Genomic DNA, 20,614 nt, shown 5'->3' on the forward strand with positions numbered 1-20,614 from the left:
ACGGATCAATGGTTGCTATATTTCAAGTGGTAAATAACACCAATTTAATCGCTTTCGTTATCATAAATAAAAGATAGAGCGAGAGAGAGTAGAAACTTGTCGATAATAAAAGTTGTTGTAAAACTTCTCATTCGACTGTACATCCTTTCCACGAAACACTTCTAAATATATTTTTCTCACGGCAGCCAAACATACACTCTTAAAATTTCCTTTAAACAGACGACGCTCTATTTATCTACCCGTTGTACCATAATATTTCGTCCTAATAATAACGGACGTACTTATCGATTCGACTTTTGGACGTGTGCACGAATAATGTTGTTGTGTTTTCTCTTACGACCCTTTTCTTTCACACGATTCCATTTAATCTCGATGATGTTTTTTTTTTGGAAAAAGGAAAGAGAAAGCGCGAAAAAAAAACAGCTAAACAATTCGGGGAAAAATGTAATTTCTCATTAAATCGTTGTTAGGACAATGCGAGTCGAGGTGGCTGTGTTAAATCGGGTTAAGGCACATCTATAAATACCTCACTAACTGCGAGTGAGAGAACATGAAAAAGAGAGGGAGAGAGAAAGAAGCACAAAGTGTATTGGTGGAAGCGTGAGAAAGAAAGAAAGAAAGAATACAAGAGATAAAGAAAGAGGAAGAGGGAGAGAGCGAGACATGTAAACGTAGAAGAACAGAGAGAAATAGTAAGCAAGCGTACGAATAAGCAAGAGAAAGAACGAATAGAGTGGGGGTGGAATAAGGGTGGAGAGGGGGAGAGAAAGGGGGGAGGAGGTGGCGGTGGAAGGCTAAGAAACGTGCGAGAGAGATAAACGCAGAATCACAAAGTTGACACAGAGAAATGAAAATGAAACAGAGAAAGACGACGCGCTGATAACGATGGAGGAGGGAGAGAGTTAATCAGTCCTTCTAATAGTGTGGCACATTGAAGATACACACAATTGCATTCGTTGCCAGATGTCTAAGTACACGACCGTCTCCCCTCCATTGACTACCCCTTCCCCCACTCATCACCACGCTGTCACTTCTGCATTACGGACGAGCGAGAACACATCGAGTGAATTCGACACAACGAGCGGAGGGAAGAGAAAGATCGCAGGCGCGCGGAATCTGTATTTAAGCCAGCGCAAGCCAACTTTTTAATTACAAAATTTTTTTCAAATTACTATCGGCTCACCTCTATCTTTTCCATTTCTTTGCTGCACGACTGTCACTTACTATTCCCACAGTCATCTAGGATCCTTTGGCACACACACACTGACGGCACATAGCGCGATATATCACGAGCTACACAAACGCGGTGTGCGTGTATCGAAACGATATAAGTTTGACGCGCGCGGACCAGCGACTCACGGTGCGGCGCACGCCGCTGTCCCATCAAGACTACTTTGTATTTACTCTAATTATGTGACGTCACGGATACACTGCTCGCCCCACCATTCGCCGCCGGAGGCGCCCGAGCTATGACGAGCGTGCTCGAGCAACGCCGAGGTCGAGCGAGCAACGCGCATGGCGAAGCCACCAGTCACCTGTCGTCTCTTCTCCTTCTTGTAGATCGCTTAGTGCAGTACATCGTGAAACGCTACCAATTTTATACACCGTGCACCTCTTTCTCATCTCGAACTCTAGTATTCGCGGTTACGTATTTTTCTATCGTCACAATCTTATTCTACCACTAATTGATAAGACATCTTCGATTTCCAACAGACACTCCCAAGCGTCGCGTCGTGCAGATAAAACTACATGGCCGATTTTTGTGCTCTCTAACCTGAACCCGATGTAAGAATTTGTGCTCCTGGTGATATGTTGCTTCATGTTCGAACTACGGACTCAAGAAACCGTTCATGTTCGTGTATCTACGTTGAAAATTAATATGCCGTGATCGATTAGATTTCAAAATGTCAAACTTTTGCCAAGAGTAATTGAAAGTTTGACGTTTAACTCGTGACGCATATTTACGATCTCTGTTATGAATCAGCTGATAGTGTAAGAGTGCTGTTTGTCAAAAGATGAATCTTTCATAATTAGTTGATCATTATCATAAAACAATGTGTCTACGAAGATAAAATACGATATTGATAAAATTGTAATAGACATCGATTGTGCTTTGTAAATTTTAATCATTACGTTTAATGTAAGTGCGGTTACATTTAATTACTTATTGTAAAAACCAAGTGTTAGAATTTAAAGGAATCTATAAAGAATGACGTTAAAAAAGTTGAATGTATTTTGAGAAGCATAAAAATGTGTGAAAGATTAATACAAATAAACAGTAATGATATTCAAGTGGTCGAAATCGGGCAACAAATAAAATATTGTAAGAATTTACTGTTTTATAAATTACTATACGTAAAATAACTATCAATTCCGAATTTAACGAACATGGTCGATATAGATGGACAAGTGTGTCGATAAAAGTGCATAATAAATCACACCACCGTTGGAAAATCATATTTATTTATTCCATTTATTATCCAAAGCTCATTTCCAATGTCCAATTTTCATAAAAAATCTCACGCGTTGAAAATACTTGCCTTTATCGAACACACAAATTACAAAAATCAATGTCTGCCTTTGTGATAGACATGCTACATTCCCCTGCATTACGCTTTATAGGTTAACTTCGTTTTCTCGTTCCGTATAATGAATAGACCCGATAATTTTGCATTCGCGATATAATTCCCTTTTTATTTATTTAACAGTTTTTGTATAACTTTCATATATTATATGACAGAAATTTAAGTGGTTGCTCCAGATAAAGATTTTGTTGTAGCGGAAGGCAACGTGCACGAGGAAATATATAAGAATATATATGTCATATATATTCCTATACATAATATATATACATACACATATATACATATATATGTATATATGTATATACACATACAGATATATATGCATATATTAATGTATATATATGTATATGTATATACTTACAATATATGTTGAAGAAACATGTTTAGATGTCGATAGACGGATTTTAGGCCTATTTCGCGAAACATTGATTTGCACGGTGCTACGATTAGCAAACTAATAGGTACAGGCGTGTATAGATTTAATTACAGTGATTATTTCGTTGTTGCTCTTTTCTTTTCTAATTTTCTATTCAGACATCTTTCATGTCCTTCCGTCGCAATTGTTTCATAAAAACGTGACATCATTTAAAGATAGATTAAATGAATGTAAATGAGAATGAATTATTTTCTTAAATTATAGCAAAAAATACAAACAAAAAGAAATGTGTTCGGAACTGTAATCAATAATGCATGGAGCTACGAAATCAAATGTTTTGACTAGATAAAAAAAGATAAAAAATTTAAATACAAAGTCAAATGCATTTTTTATTAGTCTAAAAAATTAGTTTCCAAAATTTATTTGTTATTATTTCTTACTTGTTTTAGCAAGTATTTGGAAATAATGATTTGCAATTAATTGGTTGAAACTTGTGCAACGGAATTACATGGCGTACGGCCATTACGAGAAATCAGTTTGTGCGAATTATACACACGTCATTAATTGCTGGAAATCCTTTTCCGCCAGGCCGATCAATGACTATCAAAACTATATTACGTGAATTTTTACTTTAATTTATAAACATTGTTTGATATGACTGAACAAATGGCAATACGATGGAGCTGAGAAATAGATCCGCTAATTCATCCGTTAACCGGGTTTCGAATCGAGATGGGTTCTCTGTCTGTAAAAATTGTATGATCATACATCTATCCAATATTTATACGTTATCACGCTTCTTTAAATATGTCTTTGAGAAAGAACAGAATCTTATCGATGTTCTAGCACTAATTAGTGATCGTATGACGGAAGAAATAGCACTTTTATCACACTCGGAATTATAATTGACATGGCGCGGTCAACGAACCGAATCGAAAATTGCACTGCGCAGCCAAACTTAAAATTGGAGGGAAAACTGTTCTGACGATAGCGCCACTAACCACCTTCGCTATCTAGTTATAGATGTAGGAACTACGATGATTTTTCTCTTGTGCCCAAAATCACGTATGCAAATCTTTCGAAGTTGAGATTATCTTGGACTAATTGGACTTCAAAATTCAGTGCCCTTTTCGTTCTGTGTTATTCGATTCGAAAATTCATATCTCTCGTAATAACCGTTCTACACATCTTTAATCGTATTTACGAATTTTATTCGAGCTTGTGCATAGTGTAAGAAAGTATTCGAAATTGCGACCGTTTGTGGATCAGGTTATGATTAACGTTGCAACTCAAACTGGCAAAACGAACTTGACAAGCTTTGCTGTTTAAGCAATATAGGGAGGTACACAGAATTCTTTCCAGATATTAAACATGTACATTATCGCGTACGTTTAAACGACCAATCATTTATCAATTTTATATCCAGTTTTATGCTCGTAATTATCTAAACTGGAGTTAGGATATGAATTATATTATCTTTTTTCTTAACGTGGTCAAGGTAACGTACGTGACATATTTTTGTTGTAAAATGTTTTACACTCAGAGGACACTAATTTTTCATACGTTATAATAATTTTTAGGTGAATTTGAAGACACTATAATTTTGAGAGTTACGTTTTACGCCACTGTTGCCAATATATTGGTTTTCTTGGTCCTCTAAGAGTCAATAACTGAAACAATACGAAATAACAAATTTATTCGCTATTTTAAGCACGTCGGTGACAAAATATCAATGGAATTGAAGGAGTCCCAGCATGTTCCATTAACAATCAATTGTCTAAATCTAAATTTGTCGGTACTGTAACCAGAGCATAAGTGGAGTGAGGAAAATATCACAGCTGGCCCCCGGAAACGTCGAAAATCCAAAATAAAGGAGGGACATTGAGGGCCTTCGAGGAACTGCCCGGTCGTCCCAGCACCGACCTTCTTATACCTGTTCTTTCACACGTGTTTGCCACGTCGAGTATCATTGATAAAACGTATCTGTAAAATATAGAAAAAATGATACAAATAGTAACGATCTAAATTCTAAAAAAGGATTTTCTCAGTAAGCGAACCGGGCTGATCGGGCTTCCTTTTTGCGCGTATATTCATATTATACATGTATATTCTGTAACTAATAGTAATATTAATTGTATGATCGCTATTAACTATTTTTATTATTATTATTATCATTGGCTCGCACGCTAAACCGATCGCTGTGCCGGTGCACTATACTCACAGGTCTTACTTCGAATTTACTTCTTGTATTTATAGAATTTATTCTGTATTGAATAAAAAAATATTATAATAATTTCTTCAGATTGTGAAACAGAGCCTTAAGATTAGGCATTAGTTACTCTTTCGAAATGACGCCATAGCGTCGCATGCAGGCTGCGTTAGAAGCTCGTAGATAAGTTTTCGAACAAAATATCTTTCACTACCTGGTTTCAATCTTGTCGAGTCAATGTTGTTATCCCATAATTCAACGTACCTGAAATTTAATACGGTCGAGCGCACCGGTACAGTAATTGGCTTCTACTTGTATTAAGGAAAGCGTGTCGAGGTCGCACGAGGCTTCTGAATTTTTGTTCGAAACGCTACTTTATATAGGGAAATTATAATCACAGATTGATTTAGCGCGTAAATTTCTAAGCGGTCGCGCGTTCCACGACGATTCATCGCGTTCGTTTCTTTTTGTCCATTTATAGGATTCATCGTTTAGATAGGTATATATGCAATTCATAATTCAAAGTCTATCATAGTTTTTGGTCGCTAAAGGTTCTTCGTGTCTTTGCTTGTCGATCGCATTCAGTTTTCTTCTTTCGATACTCATTAAATATTCATGTTAATTATGTTTAATTAATTATTATATAACTCACAGACTATTCGATAAGAACACGTAAGCATTATTTCGTCAAGAATTATCAGTTGTAATTGCCATTGGCCTGAAAAGACGATTAAACGAACGATTAATTTCAGGTAAACTTCCAAATACACTCCACACAGATGTACTCACAAATTGTTAAAATATTTAACGCCAAACATCTGAAACAATGAATCCACCAAATACAACAGGTACAGATAGACTTTGAAACAATCTAAACTTGGCGATTCAAAGGATACATCTAACTGTTTCCTGAGATCTTTACGACATACTTCAAGCAGTCTGATATGAGGAACCCGTACGTAAATCTCGTATCTACGCACTTTCGTACTCGAATTGAAGCCTCGCACGAACGCGGTGCCGTAAAATCGTTAAATTTCTTAAAATAATTTCTTTTCTCTTTCCTAGTGTCATGTCGCTCGAGAGCTCTCCCTCACAAAAGGCTACCGCTTTAGAACATACCTATCAATGAATAAATAGTCTAAAAGCATATCACAACTAATACTTTCAATTGTTGCTGCTTTGATTCGGTTTGCTTGCAAAAGCATTAAGAAAAATTTTGTTAAAGAACTGTAGCTTATTTAAAGTGCATTTCCAAGTCAGCTTTTTATATGTATAAATTGAATGTTAGAATTTTTGGCTGGAAAATTCGCTAGTATACCAATCGCTCTCTTTCCTCCGTTAGCCTTGAAAGGAGAAGCGTACACTCGAGCGAGCAACTCGACGTAAATCATGGACCTTTTATCGAATAATCGAACATGTAAGTACTTAATTACTCCGCGTCCCCAGTATTTGTTCCCCCATCGTCTTGATTGCTACCATTCGCAGTTTCTGCGGTATTATCAGCAGATTCTACTTCGACGTTTCCTTCGACCGAAAGTTCGGTCACTATTATTCTTTCTTCTGTCTCCTCTCCCAAAGGATTTTCGTCCTCTTCGGATCCTTCCTCGGGTTCCTCCACCAACAAATTCCCTGTTTCGTTCAGACATTCCGACATCTGTTCCTTGCCTTCTATGGTTTCTTCCGTAATGGAAATCATTTCTTCATTTCTGAACGCGTCCGCAACTTTCTGCTCGATGGTTAGCTGTCTGACGGCGTTCTCCAAGTTCTCTCGTAAGACTCGGTTCATCTTCGTTTCTTCGTCCTGCCACGTTGACGGCATGAACGACATCCGTACGGTTTGGTACAGCCTCTTAAATCCTAATTTCTTGTACAAACTCTGACTCGCGTCATTTTCAGGACGTATCACAACGAACGGCTGGTACCCCTTGTCGACGACTTTTTTGGTCAAGTACCTACGATTTTACTATTATGAATGGAGAAGTATCGTTGGTGTAAGACTTTTTCCAGATTATTTACCGTAACACATTCGCTGCTACTAGAATATGACGATCTACCTCTGAAAATGCATTCTATTTTTATCAGGAATGCCTTTATTATTATACTAATGATCTTTTTCTGAGTAGGGTGTTCACCATTTTGTTAGTTTCTCAAATTTTTTTGAAACAAACAATCACGTCGGTAGCAGTGAAAGTGTTAAATTCGTTCATCAAGCAATGATCCGATTATATCACGAAGATATAAAAATATAACAATAGAAGATAAGATTCGTCTACCTTGCTAATTTTGTACCGTAGCCCTTCCGTCTGTATTCTGGCTTGGTCTGCATGGAGAACATGGCTCCATAGTAAGACTGGACCATCCACGCTGCTAAACTTCCCTTAACAAAGACTCCTGCTGCTGGAAGGATTCTGATTAGCCGCAGGAAGACTTCATGACACTCCATATCGTTAGCAGGATACAGTTCATAAATTCCTTCGGCGTGTTCTGCTTTCAGCGGTTGAACTTGTATGTCAGGATCTGCGTCCTCGTCTGCTTCCTCCACGCAGTTTAGGTTGTTCGGGTCCGCGCACATGTAGACATCTCCAGCCACCCTCTCTATAGTTCCTATCCCCTCGTAAAGATGTGTCAACTTTTCCGCTAAGGCATAGTGTATGAAGTTAATGTACAAAGGCTTCGACCAATCGATCAAAACATCTTCGTTCCTCAATAATGTGAGTAGTTCCAGTCGGTCGTTAGGACAAAAGACGCCCACGCTCTCGAACAGCAAACCATGAGGCTGAAAATCGATGAAGTGATTACGTTAAAGAAGAGATTGGTCTTCTACCGGCGCTAAAACTAAGGGAAGTTGTGAAAGGCCTTGTCCTCGGGCGCATGAATTATTTATCATTGGGTTTTGTCGCCGAACGTTCAGATTTACTCTGTCCCGACTTTTAAAGTCGTAAAATCCCATTTGAAATTTAACTTTGTCCCTTTGGGGAATTTAGGCACCTTGGTTTCAATGCGATCAAACAAATGAATACAATGGAAAGTATCAGGGTTTACGCGTTTTGATTTACGAATTGGCAAATTTCAGGAAAGGACAAGAGAATTTAACGGTAACAAGTTATCGAACGCACAAGATTGCGGACACGCTAATTAAGTAAAGAACATCGAGAGAGATAGGATGTAGATTAGAAGAGTCACGACTGAGGTCAGGTAATGAACTGGCAAGGCTGTGAGACAAAAGATTGGCCGAAAGCCAAGCAAGTATCTGGGCCAACTTTTCTGCACCTCTACGCTATACGTTCGGAAACAAGATGAATTTGCCAAAGGCTCGTGAGATAGGTACACATTCCTTTTTCAATCTTATATTTTTTATCCGCCTGAGTATTTAATTGAATCATCGAGTACTTTGTTTCACAGGAGCGATTTTAAAAATATTTTATCTTTTAAATTTATGAAAGAAGATAAATTACACGGACAATGTTCGATATCTTTTTCCCTGATATACTCGAGGGAAATAAACGTAGTATAAGTGGACTGTCGCGAGATAGGATCAGTCGCGGTTAAAGTATAATTTGAAACGAATGGAGATTTATTTTATACTCACAGATAATGTCATTCCGGGGAAATGTAAGCAGATCGCGTCCTCGGGCCAGTTATTAGCTACGTAGAAATTAAAATCCCATACTCTGTCATGCATGTAGGTCAACAAAGTCTGATGGAACTGTAAAACAAAGAAGACAGTTACGTTAAAAGCTGCAAACAATCGACGAAGAGTTTGTACTCTGTTTCAAACCAGTAGTTTCCCAGCTGAATAACCACCTTGCCAAGTAAACGGACAAAATGACAAGTAATCTTTTTGCACTGTAGCAGTTACAAAGCTGTGGATCCGCGAAGAAACAGTTGGAAATCTTTTCATCTCGTGGAAGAATTAGAAGAGTACAAGCTCTTGGGGTAGTTAAGGGGTGGATTTCTTTCCCGTGGTGAGCATTGACTAAAGGCAACGTCTGAGATGAAAAGGTGGATATTTACAGGGAAGCTGCAAGATAAAGAGTAATCTAGCCAAGGGCGACGCTCCAGACGTCGGCTCTTAAAATAAAACACGTGCTATCTCTGATACGTTCGTGTCTAAAGCATTCCCTTTTTCTTCCTCAAATATTGTAATGATTTTCAATTTTGCAGGGGGGAAAATAGTCACGATGAGTTCCATTCGTTCGACCACTTTTGCCACCAACAGACATCGAAATCGAATCATATTGCTACAAAAGACTATGGTTGCCAATAACTGTAACAGACGACCATTTAAAATTCTAGTGATATCTGTATCGATTGCAGAATATACATATTGAATGCAGATGCATCATGCGAGCTACCAGCTCTGTAACAACCTCTCGGTTGAAAGTAAGTAAATAATCGACAGTATTGCGGAACGTCGTAGTCTGTCCTAGATTTTATATAACCGTTGCATCAGGCAGAATGGACGAATATCATGCACGATACACTGCGAACGTTCTAGCGATTTCACACGTCAATTTAATTTGGAATTTGAATACGACCCAATAGCGTCACGTAGTCGCGAGTGTTTTGCCCGTTACTGCCGATATCTCTTCTATTATTTTTATTTTTTACATTTTATTTTTTCGTCAAGCGTGTGGAATTTTAGCTTCCTCGACCGCATGAAAGACAGGCAAATTCCCCGCATCTCGTTTTCTGAAAAAGGAACGTAAGCGTGCTCATTTTTACTTGAAATATTTTTGTGAGCACAGATGTCGTATAATAAAATGTTTCACATGCATCGCGTGAAGTATGACCGGCGTAAATTTACATATCACTGGCTCGATCGTGAAAAGAGCCGAGAGAGATGATGCAAATAAGAAAGTTGCAGGAATTGTCCCGATTCGTTTGGTGTCTTTCGAGCGAAAATGCTTCTCTTCGCGCTCGACGTGTCGCACCGCGTATACATAAAATTAATTTTGAGAAATTGAATCTTCATATCCAGTAAAATATTAACACGTAAATTTGTTTCAGCAGCCTCTTCTTATCTAATTCCTTATGTCAATTAATCTTAAAAATAAATCCGCTGATAAAGTTCCTCTTTCTCTCTTTAAAATTTCATTTTTATTATACACTGGCAAAAGTGAAACTAAAGAAGTTTATTTACCTTATCATGACCTTAAAAAAACCAACGTTATTGGAGAAACTTCAAATTGCTAGCGAGATAAAAGTCATGCAAGCTAATTTACCCGGTTTAGAGATAATAATAGAGTAACACGTAACGTGCGTTAACGTGGCGAATAAACGAGACCTGGCAGCTTTATTATTTTTAATATATAACCGTATTTTTCCTTTTTCCTTAATGAATATACTTGCAACCAACGTATACGTGTTTCACGCTTCGTATCACACATTCTGTTTTAACAAAAAGCAGAATATTACCGTAACAGAAATACTTCGTTATTTTATGAACAGTTGATTGATATTAGGTGAAGTAAAAAGTTCTGAGCGCTTTTTCGCTTTATTTCGACGATGAAATTAACATAGTCAAGATTATTCGATTTAGATTAAATATGCGCCGTTTTGTTCGATTACTTTTGTCCATTTTGAAGGCAATTTCATAATTCCGCGGTTGAAGAAGTCCTCGTCCCTATTGGTAAAAAACTTGACCAGCTCATTTTCACAAGCCTCTCTTGAGGCCAGTTTTGTACCATCAAGAAAATTTTGCAAAAACTTAAAAAGGTGATAATCGCTTGGTGCCAGGTCTGGACTGTACGGCGGATGCGATAGAACCTCCCAGCCAAGCTCTCGGAGCTTCTGACGCGTCGTTAAAGATGTGTGCGGCCTGGCGTTGTCTTGATGGAACACAACACCTTTCCTATTGGCCAATTCTGGCCGCTTCTGGTCGATCGCCTGCTTCAGTCTGGTCAGTTGTTGACAATAGAGGTCCGAATTAAGTGTTTGCCCCGATGGGAGCAGCTCATAATGGATGATTCCCTTCCAATCCCACCAAACACACAATAAAACCTTCTTGGCCGTTAATCCACGCTTGGCGATCGTTTGGGCCGGCCCACCGCGATTGGACCACGATCTTTTTCGGCTGTTGTTCTCGTATGTGACCCATTTTTCATCGCCAGTCACCATCCGCTTCAAAAATGGGTCGATTTCGTTACGTCTCAACAAAGAATCGCAGGCATCAATTCGGTCCAAAAGGTTCTTTTGCGTCAATTCATGTGGCACCCATACGTCGAGCTTCTTCTTGAGACCAGCCTTATGCAAATGGTTCCAAACGGTTTTCTGGCTAATCTTCAGTTCCTGGGCAATGGAATAAGTGCTCACATGCCGGTCCGACTCGACGATTTCCATGATTTTATCCACATTTTCGACGATTGGCCTACCAGAGCGTGCCTCATCTTCGACGTCCATATTACCAGAACGGAATCGTTGGAACCACCGCTTTGCTGTTGCATTCGATACTGTACTGGGTCCATAAACAGCACAAATTTTTTTGGCCGCCTGCTCCGCCTTTTCACCTTGGTCGTAGTGGTACTGAAGAATGTATCGAATTTTCTCTTTTTTTATCTCCATTTTCGAACGCTGTAACACACAACTGGCTTCACCGAACACAAAACTGACAAAGAACCTTTTTGATGCGTAATATCACCTTGAAATCGGTGTATACTATGACTCGATGCGATGTGCACATCGTGAGATATGGCTCACTAAAGACATCTAGCGAAAAACGCTCAGAACTTTTTACTTAACCTAATATTTCTTCAGGTCGTACTAACTGTACCTATTTATATGAAAGAAAGGAAACGAAATGGTGTCATTATGTACACTGCTGTTAGTAGTGTACTATAGTTATCTTACCTCATCGCCACTTGCTACCGCTGTAGACAATCTCCCCTAAGCCGAACAGCTAATGTAAGGAAGAAAAGATGATGTATGTTGGGCTTCGAGTTTCTCTCGCTTCATCCACTTGTCACGGAAACAAAAGAAGAAAGAGGCGATTCAAAAAGTGGTCCGGCGAAGCTACTCATTATCGAACCTCTTCGAGACAGGCTGTCGTTGCTCGTTAAGGATCATCATGACGCGTTGTAAGCGTGCAAGGAGCATCGATTCAAATGCGGATTCGAAAAAGCCGTACAGCATCGCGTGTGCACGTCCGGACACAACCTTGACCTTGCCTTTTCGTTGGTTGGCACAGCTTTATTCGAGGATAAATGACGTAGCCGGCATGCGCCATCGTTTCATGCTGGCCAAGCATTATAACACACAACGCGAGTACCAATGGTCATCGTTAATTCTTCCGAATCGCGCGAACTGCTAATGCGAAGCGGGATCGCAGAAAAGATGAAAAAATAACGCCGGAGAACCATTGCTTGCGATCTGAACAGAACCATCTTTTGGAATTTTGCATTCAAGGAATTAAAGACGGTACGGTTTGTGTCCAGTTACGAAATTTTTGTATCTTTGTTAGTTAGTTTTCGAAAGATATCGTGAAGTACGCTATAAGGCTTGCAAAATAATAAAATGCAATAAAACTACCGTTCGATCATCTTTTTCAAAGAAAGCCTAAACGCGAGAGGATTGTGTATCGCTTATGCCTGGCATAATACAAATGGTAAATTACGAACGTTATGCGAGACGTAAGAGCTTATGATCGCAGATAAGCAATCGACGACTTTCTCGATAACGTTAAACGCTTACAACATCGAATTCCAATGGAGTGTCGCAAGAACGAATCTCTGTCGATATCGCAGTGAGATTACGAGATCAACGCCGTGCGTTGATCATGGAAACGCAACCTTGGCCTTGACTCCGCTACACCTTGCACATCGGTACCGGAATTGAGGTGGCGTGGCCAGCAGTCGTAACACCGGTAGTCCCGCCAGCCGTCGACGAGCAACAAACAAAGCTCTTTTTAGATCGATAACTCACTGGCTCGAGAGTGAAAGGCGAAAGAGAAAAAGATGGATCGATGCCGGCGGAGTCTCTTTGTAAATTCGTTGCCCCGCCGTTTTCAGCTTTAAATATTTGGAAATTGCTGACACGAAATTCTTCAGATTTACTATATAATGCACAATTCAGTCTTGATTACAAATTTCAATTACGCCTTTATTACGATATCTTAAATTACTTCGATCTATGTGCTCAGGTGTTCAGAAAATAGTATACAGACTGTTGCTTATTCCCATTATAGGTACTCGAGTGTTTTTAACGTCTATCAATACCTATTACTGCAGCAGTACGTGCGAAGAGAATAGTCGAGGTCGTAATAAATGGATACGAGACATTTAGTATAGATATGTACTGTGTTATACGTATAACGTATACTATTCGATCGAGATACATACTATGTAGTATCTTTTGTAGAAAGGAACTTTAAAATTACGTATAGTACTTTCTCATTTTCATTGATATTTTACAGATATGCGTATAACATGCTACAAAAAAGAAAGAGGAGGAAGATCTTATAATCGATGCTTGAGATGAAATGTTTAACGCGAACACACTATAATGAAGAAAAGGAACGAAGCGGCACGAGTAAACTTAATGAAAACAAACTGTACGTATAACGACGCAGCGTAACAATAAGGAACGGAACGTGAGATACTCGAGGAGAATGAACGGAAAGAAAACACCAAAATCATGAAGATGAACTAAGATGCTGATTACGCTTGAACGATAAGACTGATAATACAGATGATACTGGTATCACTGAAGGTGGTCTCTCCAGTTCGCCGTGTATATCGATCGTGGTTGTGACGTCATAACGACGTCAGCCGAATGAATTCGGTGAAGATCGGCTTCAAGACTTCCGACACCCGAGATTCGGTATACGGTGCATAACCTGCCGATTTGTCAGGCCACTACATGCGGCGAACGTTGCTGCAACAGCGTGCGTAGAAGGCAATTCATAATTCGAGATAGCATCATAAATGACCGATAACGGTGATCGATATTATCGTTAAAAATATTTTTATAATTTTAAAAAGTAACTTTTTTTCTCCATCGCTTTTCACGCGTTTCTTTGTCATCGACCAAATGGATATCGAATACACTTCCCTGACTGTGTAGGAGATTAGCATTCATGAGATACTAATGTATGCATGGGGACGCAATCTGTTTCACAGAAGTACTTCATCGATAAGTACAACGTCAAGTGATTTGAAATTTATAATCTACATTAGATATCGAAATTTATTAAAAATAGCAGATGTCCTGAAACTTTTGAGTGGCTGTGCGTAGTGAACTTCTTATGGCGATGTTAAAATGAACTATGGTACAGCCGTTCAAGAAATATCAGCTTCATACACATGGCCGAACGTGGCGAACGTACGGCGATGGTGATGAACACGAGGACACGTTTTACCATCGCGTAATCGGTGCACACGCGATTGATCTATCGAAACGTGTCGTCAGCAAAGAGATTTCAGCCTCGGTTTGGTATCATACATTAATACGTGCCTAGCTTTCTATGTACCACTTAGAAAAAATATCACGCCTGCACAAGGCGACCTGTACACGGTTACGACCTTGACACTAACCTAGCACAACGGCCGACCACTTATACCGGGTTACGGCGGAAATACTACGCAAGGATCTCTTCCTTTACACCGGTAATCTCATCCTGTCGATCCTCGCCCCCTCTTCCCTCGGGAGTCCTGCGGATATCCTCCCCCTATCGCCCGGCCAATTTTCTCCCAACTCCACGACAGATTCTGTATCCCTATTTCCTCTTCTTACTGTACATTTATCTCAAATATTCTTTCTTTCTTTCACTCGTCCTTTCTTTGATCGTTTTTTAAGTTTATCTTAATCCTCCATGAGATCTTTTACGCGACCCTAGGTGCGACGTTTTATTCGTGCACTTCTTTAAAGCGAATTTTTCTCTTTTCCGAAGAACCTTTTAATTCTTGGGTCCTGCGAGGATCTATTTGTCCAATTATCATAAATCTCGGACACTAGGGACATGTAACATCGAATAATAATCGACGGGCTAAGGATCGCGCTGGTGTAAGTCAAGATCATAAGGATTTCTTATTTCAATTCTCAAATGTACCATCCGTTTAGTTCCACGTTTAATTAAGTTAAAAATTTATTCTAGACTTGAAGCGATATAGTGAACTTTTTATAATAATAAATACAAATCGTTAAGAGCTTGTATAATAAATAGGGAAGAAAAATTAGGCCTGGGTAGAAAGGATGCAGCTTGTTCACGGAAGATGCGAATGTACGTATAGTCATGAAAGTTAAAGTCATAAAAAGTGACGAAGGTTAGATCAACTTGAGGTCTATTTTGGAACGTCTTCGAGCCGATCGTGTTCCAAGTTTAGGATAGAAAGCTAACGTGAACGTCTTCCAAGGACTTCAGGCTGCGGAGCGATAATTTAAAGGTGGCAAGCGCGTGCAGGTATTGGCCTTCGTTCGCACTAAATTCCTTGTGGGTTGTTTTATCGCGTCGCAGTGAATTCCAAGGACCTTAACCTTGCGATATTAATCGTGTCGTGCATTCTGCGCGCGTAGATTTACGTGTCACCTTTTCTACAGCAGCGCAGATCTATGTGTTCACCTAGCCTGCATTTCTAACCAAATTCAAGGTCTCGTCTGGCTCTCATAGCGTGATTTAGAATCGCGTTTTTGAGCAGAAGATGCCACGAAGCTCTTAATTAAATTTTCGTCCGCAAAAATTGGCCCGCGAATCTCGTAAATCAGCCGCCTTTCACGTATTCGCATTAATGCCGCAAAAAAATATAGTAATTTCCAGAGAACCACTGTAATTATGCGAGCGTTGGAATAATTCATTCGGAACCGGTTATTTTGTTTTTCGAAATGTAAACGCGCTCGAGATCGATCGCTGGAATTATTATTAGTCGAAAACACGGCATCCGAGAGGAACGGGGAATATTTTCAAGCAGGGAAAACCTAATTTGCACGTGTAACAAAACGAATTAAGTTTTTCCGTAGGGCACGTAATTTCTGATTCATTGGTTTTTGCATTAAAAAAGGTACCATTAATTACGAAGAAATGTAACTTATACAGTTTTCAACCGTAAAACTCTGTTCCATTCTCTTCAGAGTTTACATGTTCTATCTATCTGGCATTTCTTCATTTTTTAACATACATTCGAAATGTCTCGTGTCTTTTATCTTCTAAGCAAAATTGTCATATACAGACTGTTGCGAAATAACGGTTAAATATCCGAAATTGAACGAAGATAAATAAATATGGTACGAAGAAAATGAAATAGTAGCCATGATATTCAAATGGAGCACGGTAGTATTTGAAATAGGTAATTTCAGTAATGCATAATAGAAACTCTAAGGGCAAGACAAATTACAAACTCCGGTGGTCCTGCCAGGATTTCCTGAATTTCTTGTGCGTAAACCTGAGCCGAGCAAATTCAAAGGGAAATTGCACGCACCTTTAAGGATTCGGGCAGGTAGCCAGCAAGGAAGTCCAAGAGTCGAGGCAGCTCTTCCTCGGTGAGCAGACGAAAGTTCCGGCCTCGTTCCATCGCTTCGGGGCACTCCATGCTGAAACTAATTACCAAGAGATGATTGTGTAAGTGGCACGAACTTTCGAACCTCAGTCGGTCTCCGCCGGCCGTAAAACACGTGACTCTATGTCCCTGTTCATAATATGTTCAATGATATTGCTTCTTCTTTCATTGAATTTCTAAAAACTTTCTTGCGATGATTTATTCTGTAAATTTCCCTTTTTATACTCAACTGTTTATTCCGATCTTTATGTCGTATGAACGAAAACTGTGAGATAGAGTGTCCTCGGAACGACCCTATACAACTGTAAAGCGATCTTTGACGATCTCTAGAATAACTTCCGTGTGACTGCAGATAATCTTCAAAACCGCGACTTCGCATGATTTGACATTAACACGACCCTAGCAATGAACGACCTTCGTTTAAGACACGACATTGATTCCAATGCTGAATAATTAAAAAAATGACGAGAAACGTCAAACATTATTAGTTGCAATCTTATTCCCGATGAATCGTATAATTTGCAACGATCGGTCTCCAATTACTCGTTTGCAACAATGACTGGACAGTTGATCGAACGTTTTCATTTTTCAGGAATAATAATCGAAGAAACATGGAAACATCGTAAAGATGAAAAAGAAATACATAAATTGACGTGCGATTAGCGAGCATTAAAAGCACGAGATCTTATTTCCATGCTCGTACACAGATGTTTATCGATGGACGATGATTACATAATTACAGGTACTTTTGAACTTTCAAATGTTAGAGAGCCAACACTTTCTGTGCATAGTCAAGGTCTAACTTTGGTTTATCGTGGCAAGCAGAATGTGTCCACGTGTTACACACATCCATCATCGCCCGCGCTAATTGTTTCAACCTTCCAACCTTGTTTCGCATGAGAGAGAGAAAGAGAGAGAGAGAGAGAGAGAGAGAGAGAGAGAGAGGGAGGGAGAGGAAGATAGATAGAAAATTATAAATGAAAATTTAATTGGATAATTACAAAGATGACGAACACGCTATGAAGACCAGCACATTCCTTTTAAGGGTTTTATACATTTTTATAGACTTTTGTAGAGCACAGAATTTGTCAAAGACTCAGGCTCGAAAGTAATAGATATTTTTGAGTTAAATACGTATTTAGGGCATTTCAAAAAAAAAGAAGTCGAGGTTTAGGAAACGGATTCCTAAAAGATTTTCTGGATGATACCGATTTAGCTTCTAAGAATTGCAAAACAGTTTCAAAAAGATAAGAATTTAATATTTTTAAGAACTAGAGATCAAAATTCGAGATATTCAGTGCTCGAGAACTTGTGATTTCAAAGGTTAAAGAATTACGTAGAATATAAAGCAACTTAGGATGACTTAATCTTTTGCCTATATACATAGTGGATGAAGCTAAAGCACATTATCTTTCAAATATCGATAGCGTGCGTTTGTAACACTCTTACCTAACCCTGTACTATCAACAAAGTCGTCGATGAATAAAATATAATTTCTGTGCCCTTCGTCGTTAGCTGAGAATTAGAGGGATCTCCGATGCCATTTTAACAATGCAATACATTATAGCACTATAACAAGGAAATAACGTTAATCGGAATTAAGATAAGCGATCTATCGCTTTAATTTTCTTGCAAGCGATTTATTTTATCAGCGAGAAATTACAAAAGCCATCAAATTTAGCGTTAACAAAATGAACGTTTAGTATTTTAACTTACTTTTGTCAGTAGATAAATTAACTGTTGTTGACAAATTAATTGTACCGTAAAAATACTTTACACAGGATATCAAAGTACACTGAATTTATTAAAAGCAAACTATTAAACTTGCTGACCGCGATGTAGCCTTTATCGTGAAAGATTAATTGCTGTAATCGATGGACCGAAAACACATATGGACAATATCGATTAGCCGCATGTATAAACATAAGGTAGTATATCGGAAAATTGAACGAAAACATTGAATTTTTATTGAGTTTATGTCTTATACAGAGAAACTCGTTGTTATCAATAAATTACTTTCGGAATAGATTCATCTTACTGGGTAAGGCCTTTGTCCTTGAATAAATCGGTTAAAGCGTAAAACTGCGTACCTTTTAGTATCATGGACGCCATTAGAATTAATAGGAATATTTATTTTGCAACATTATATCAAACATACTTTTAACGGTACGGTGATTTAATTAAATGGCGCAATTAAACGAGTTTTTCAGCATAGGATAACGATACGTGTGAGGAAAGTAATCTCACTGAGAGAAGTAAGTATAGACACAGGGAAATCCAGCAAGATGTAATAGGATTGTCCCTCATGACCCATAAAATCCCGAGAGCACTGAAAAGAATAATTCTTTTGAACTCGCCCACCTATTTTATTTCTCGTTTCCTCCAAAGAGGGAATATTTTTGTTTAGATATTTCATCAGACATTTTCTTGCCAATTTATTATCGTAACTTACCCCTTGCCGCGTGTCTGCGTAATTGCTTGCCTATTTTTCACAGTAAAATAGAACAGGCATCGTCCAAATCTGGTTGATTCGACGGCACCGTATTTTGAAATCGATCGAAGGAACATTTTTAATCAACCACAGAAATAAGAATGACAAAGAAAATGATAAATGGAGAAGAAACATCGAGACGTGACACGTTCACAGCATCCCAAGCTGCTTACGATGAGTCTTCACTTACTGGTAAGTAATCAACGATTATATACGTGCCTATTTGCAGGTTCTTCTCTGCGGAGAATTACACCGGTGTCACGATAATGCCACAACAGGAAGCACTATGTAATCGGAGCCGCTTAACGCGCAACAAATAAGCTCCCAGAGGCGCACTACCGCCAAAAGATCGTTTGTAGGTGTCATTCGCAATAATACCAATTTATCGCGTTTACGTAATTATTATAAAAAAAAAAAACACTATCATTAGATTCGTTCGATTTACCTGAATGAATCGCGTGAGCCTTGTTCCAGCAAGACGAAGGAGAATCACCGCGATCGACGGATGTTCGATTGTCGAAAGAAAGGAGAATTACGCGACGTAAGATCGGCCGGAGGTGAGAATGGCTGCGGGCTGTTGTCAAGGGGTAGTTCCAACGGAGGCACCTGCCCTCGCCGCCCCCTGAACCCGCACTGCCGCCCCTGGGTCACCGTTACCCTCCTTGCACCGACCACCGCCGTGCTGCTCCTAGCGCAGGCGCTCTTTCATTTCAAAGACGTATCACTCCCTCTCGGTACCCAGCACTGCGCAATTTCTGATTCAATCTACTTCAGGGATTCTTAATCGAATTTTTGTAAATTATCTGGTTTAGAAAGATGTAATCGATGTAGCAGTTGTGACTACAACAGAATATATAAAAATATTCTATTGCATTGAATATCATATTGGATGACGAGAAGAGAATTATTTTTTATTGAGTATACATAAATATAGCGTTATTCTAGGTAAACGTTACAATCATAAATATTAGTTTATTTTGTGCAAGCGTGACAATTGTAATGTACCATAATGAACATAGAAAGGAGTGAGGTATGCCTTGTACGTGGAAATCGATATTTTTGCAAAGATATCATCGATATGTAGTTATGTTTCTCAAGCTGTATTTTCTTATTATACTTAGAGAAATTGTCTCTTCGATCCTTCATATATATATGTATACGTATATATAAAGCTTATAACCCTTTGAGCACTGCGCTTTACTCGAGATTACTGATGCAATACGCTCAGGTCTTTAAACACGTAATCGCTTTATGTTACACGATATTACGAACTGGAGAAACATTTATGAAATGAATGAGCATAGGTCAATCGAAGTATTCGTCATAATTCTTATACATATATCTATTTCCGATACTCCATTATTTTTCATTCTTATTAATTTCAGTCTTATGTACAATAGTGATATGAATGTAAATAAGAAATATTGCAGTGGAATATTTGTTTGGAAAATTTTAAGCATTATTGCG

The 20,614-nt window shown here is 38.7% G+C and overlaps 2 protein-coding genes and 1 long non-coding RNA gene across 4 annotated transcripts in view; 1 reads left to right on the plus strand and 2 right to left on the minus strand.

The window, feature by feature from the left end:
• The window catches only part of LOC117216764 (mastermind-like domain-containing protein 1), a 173,307-nt gene extending 171,914 nt beyond the window's left edge, over positions 1 to 1,393 (minus strand). The window contains exon 1 of the mRNA XM_033463762.1: positions 1,184 to 1,393. Within this exon, the coding sequence (XP_033319653.1) occupies positions 1,184 to 1,198 (15 nt within the window). The 5' untranslated portion in view covers positions 1,199 to 1,393. The remainder of the gene's footprint in view (positions 1 to 1,183) is intronic.
• LOC117216767 lies at positions 1,376 to 2,459 on the plus strand. Its single transcript, XR_004489424.1, has 2 exons — positions 1,376 to 1,643; positions 1,714 to 2,459. It is a non-coding gene; the product is annotated as an uncharacterized LOC117216767 (long non-coding RNA).
• On the minus strand, positions 2,445 to 19,763 carry LOC117216765. Of its 2 annotated transcripts, XM_033463766.1 has the most exons (6): positions 19,593 to 19,763; positions 16,579 to 16,696; positions 8,760 to 8,876; positions 7,444 to 7,946; positions 6,596 to 7,122; positions 2,445 to 4,944 (listed from the first exon to the last, which is right to left on the minus strand). In XM_033463766.1, exons 2-5 carry the CDS (start codon positions 16,687 to 16,689, stop codon positions 6,600 to 6,602), a joined length of 1,254 nt encoding a protein of 417 aa, XP_033319657.1. In that variant the 5' UTR covers positions 16,690 to 16,696; positions 19,593 to 19,763; the 3' UTR covers positions 2,445 to 4,944; positions 6,596 to 6,599. The 2 variants fall into 2 exon arrangements, with proteins under 2 accessions (XP_033319657.1, XP_033319656.1); XM_033463765.1 differs by having other exon boundaries at positions 2,445 to 7,122.
• Between the last annotated feature and the right edge of the window lie 851 nt (positions 19,764 to 20,614).

This window comes from Bombus bifarius, unplaced genomic scaffold, assembly GCF_011952205.1.
Source record: "Bombus bifarius isolate JDL3187 unplaced genomic scaffold, Bbif_JDL3187 scf7180000007973, whole genome shotgun sequence".
Lineage (NCBI taxonomy): Eukaryota > Metazoa > Arthropoda > Insecta > Hymenoptera > Apidae > Bombus > Bombus bifarius.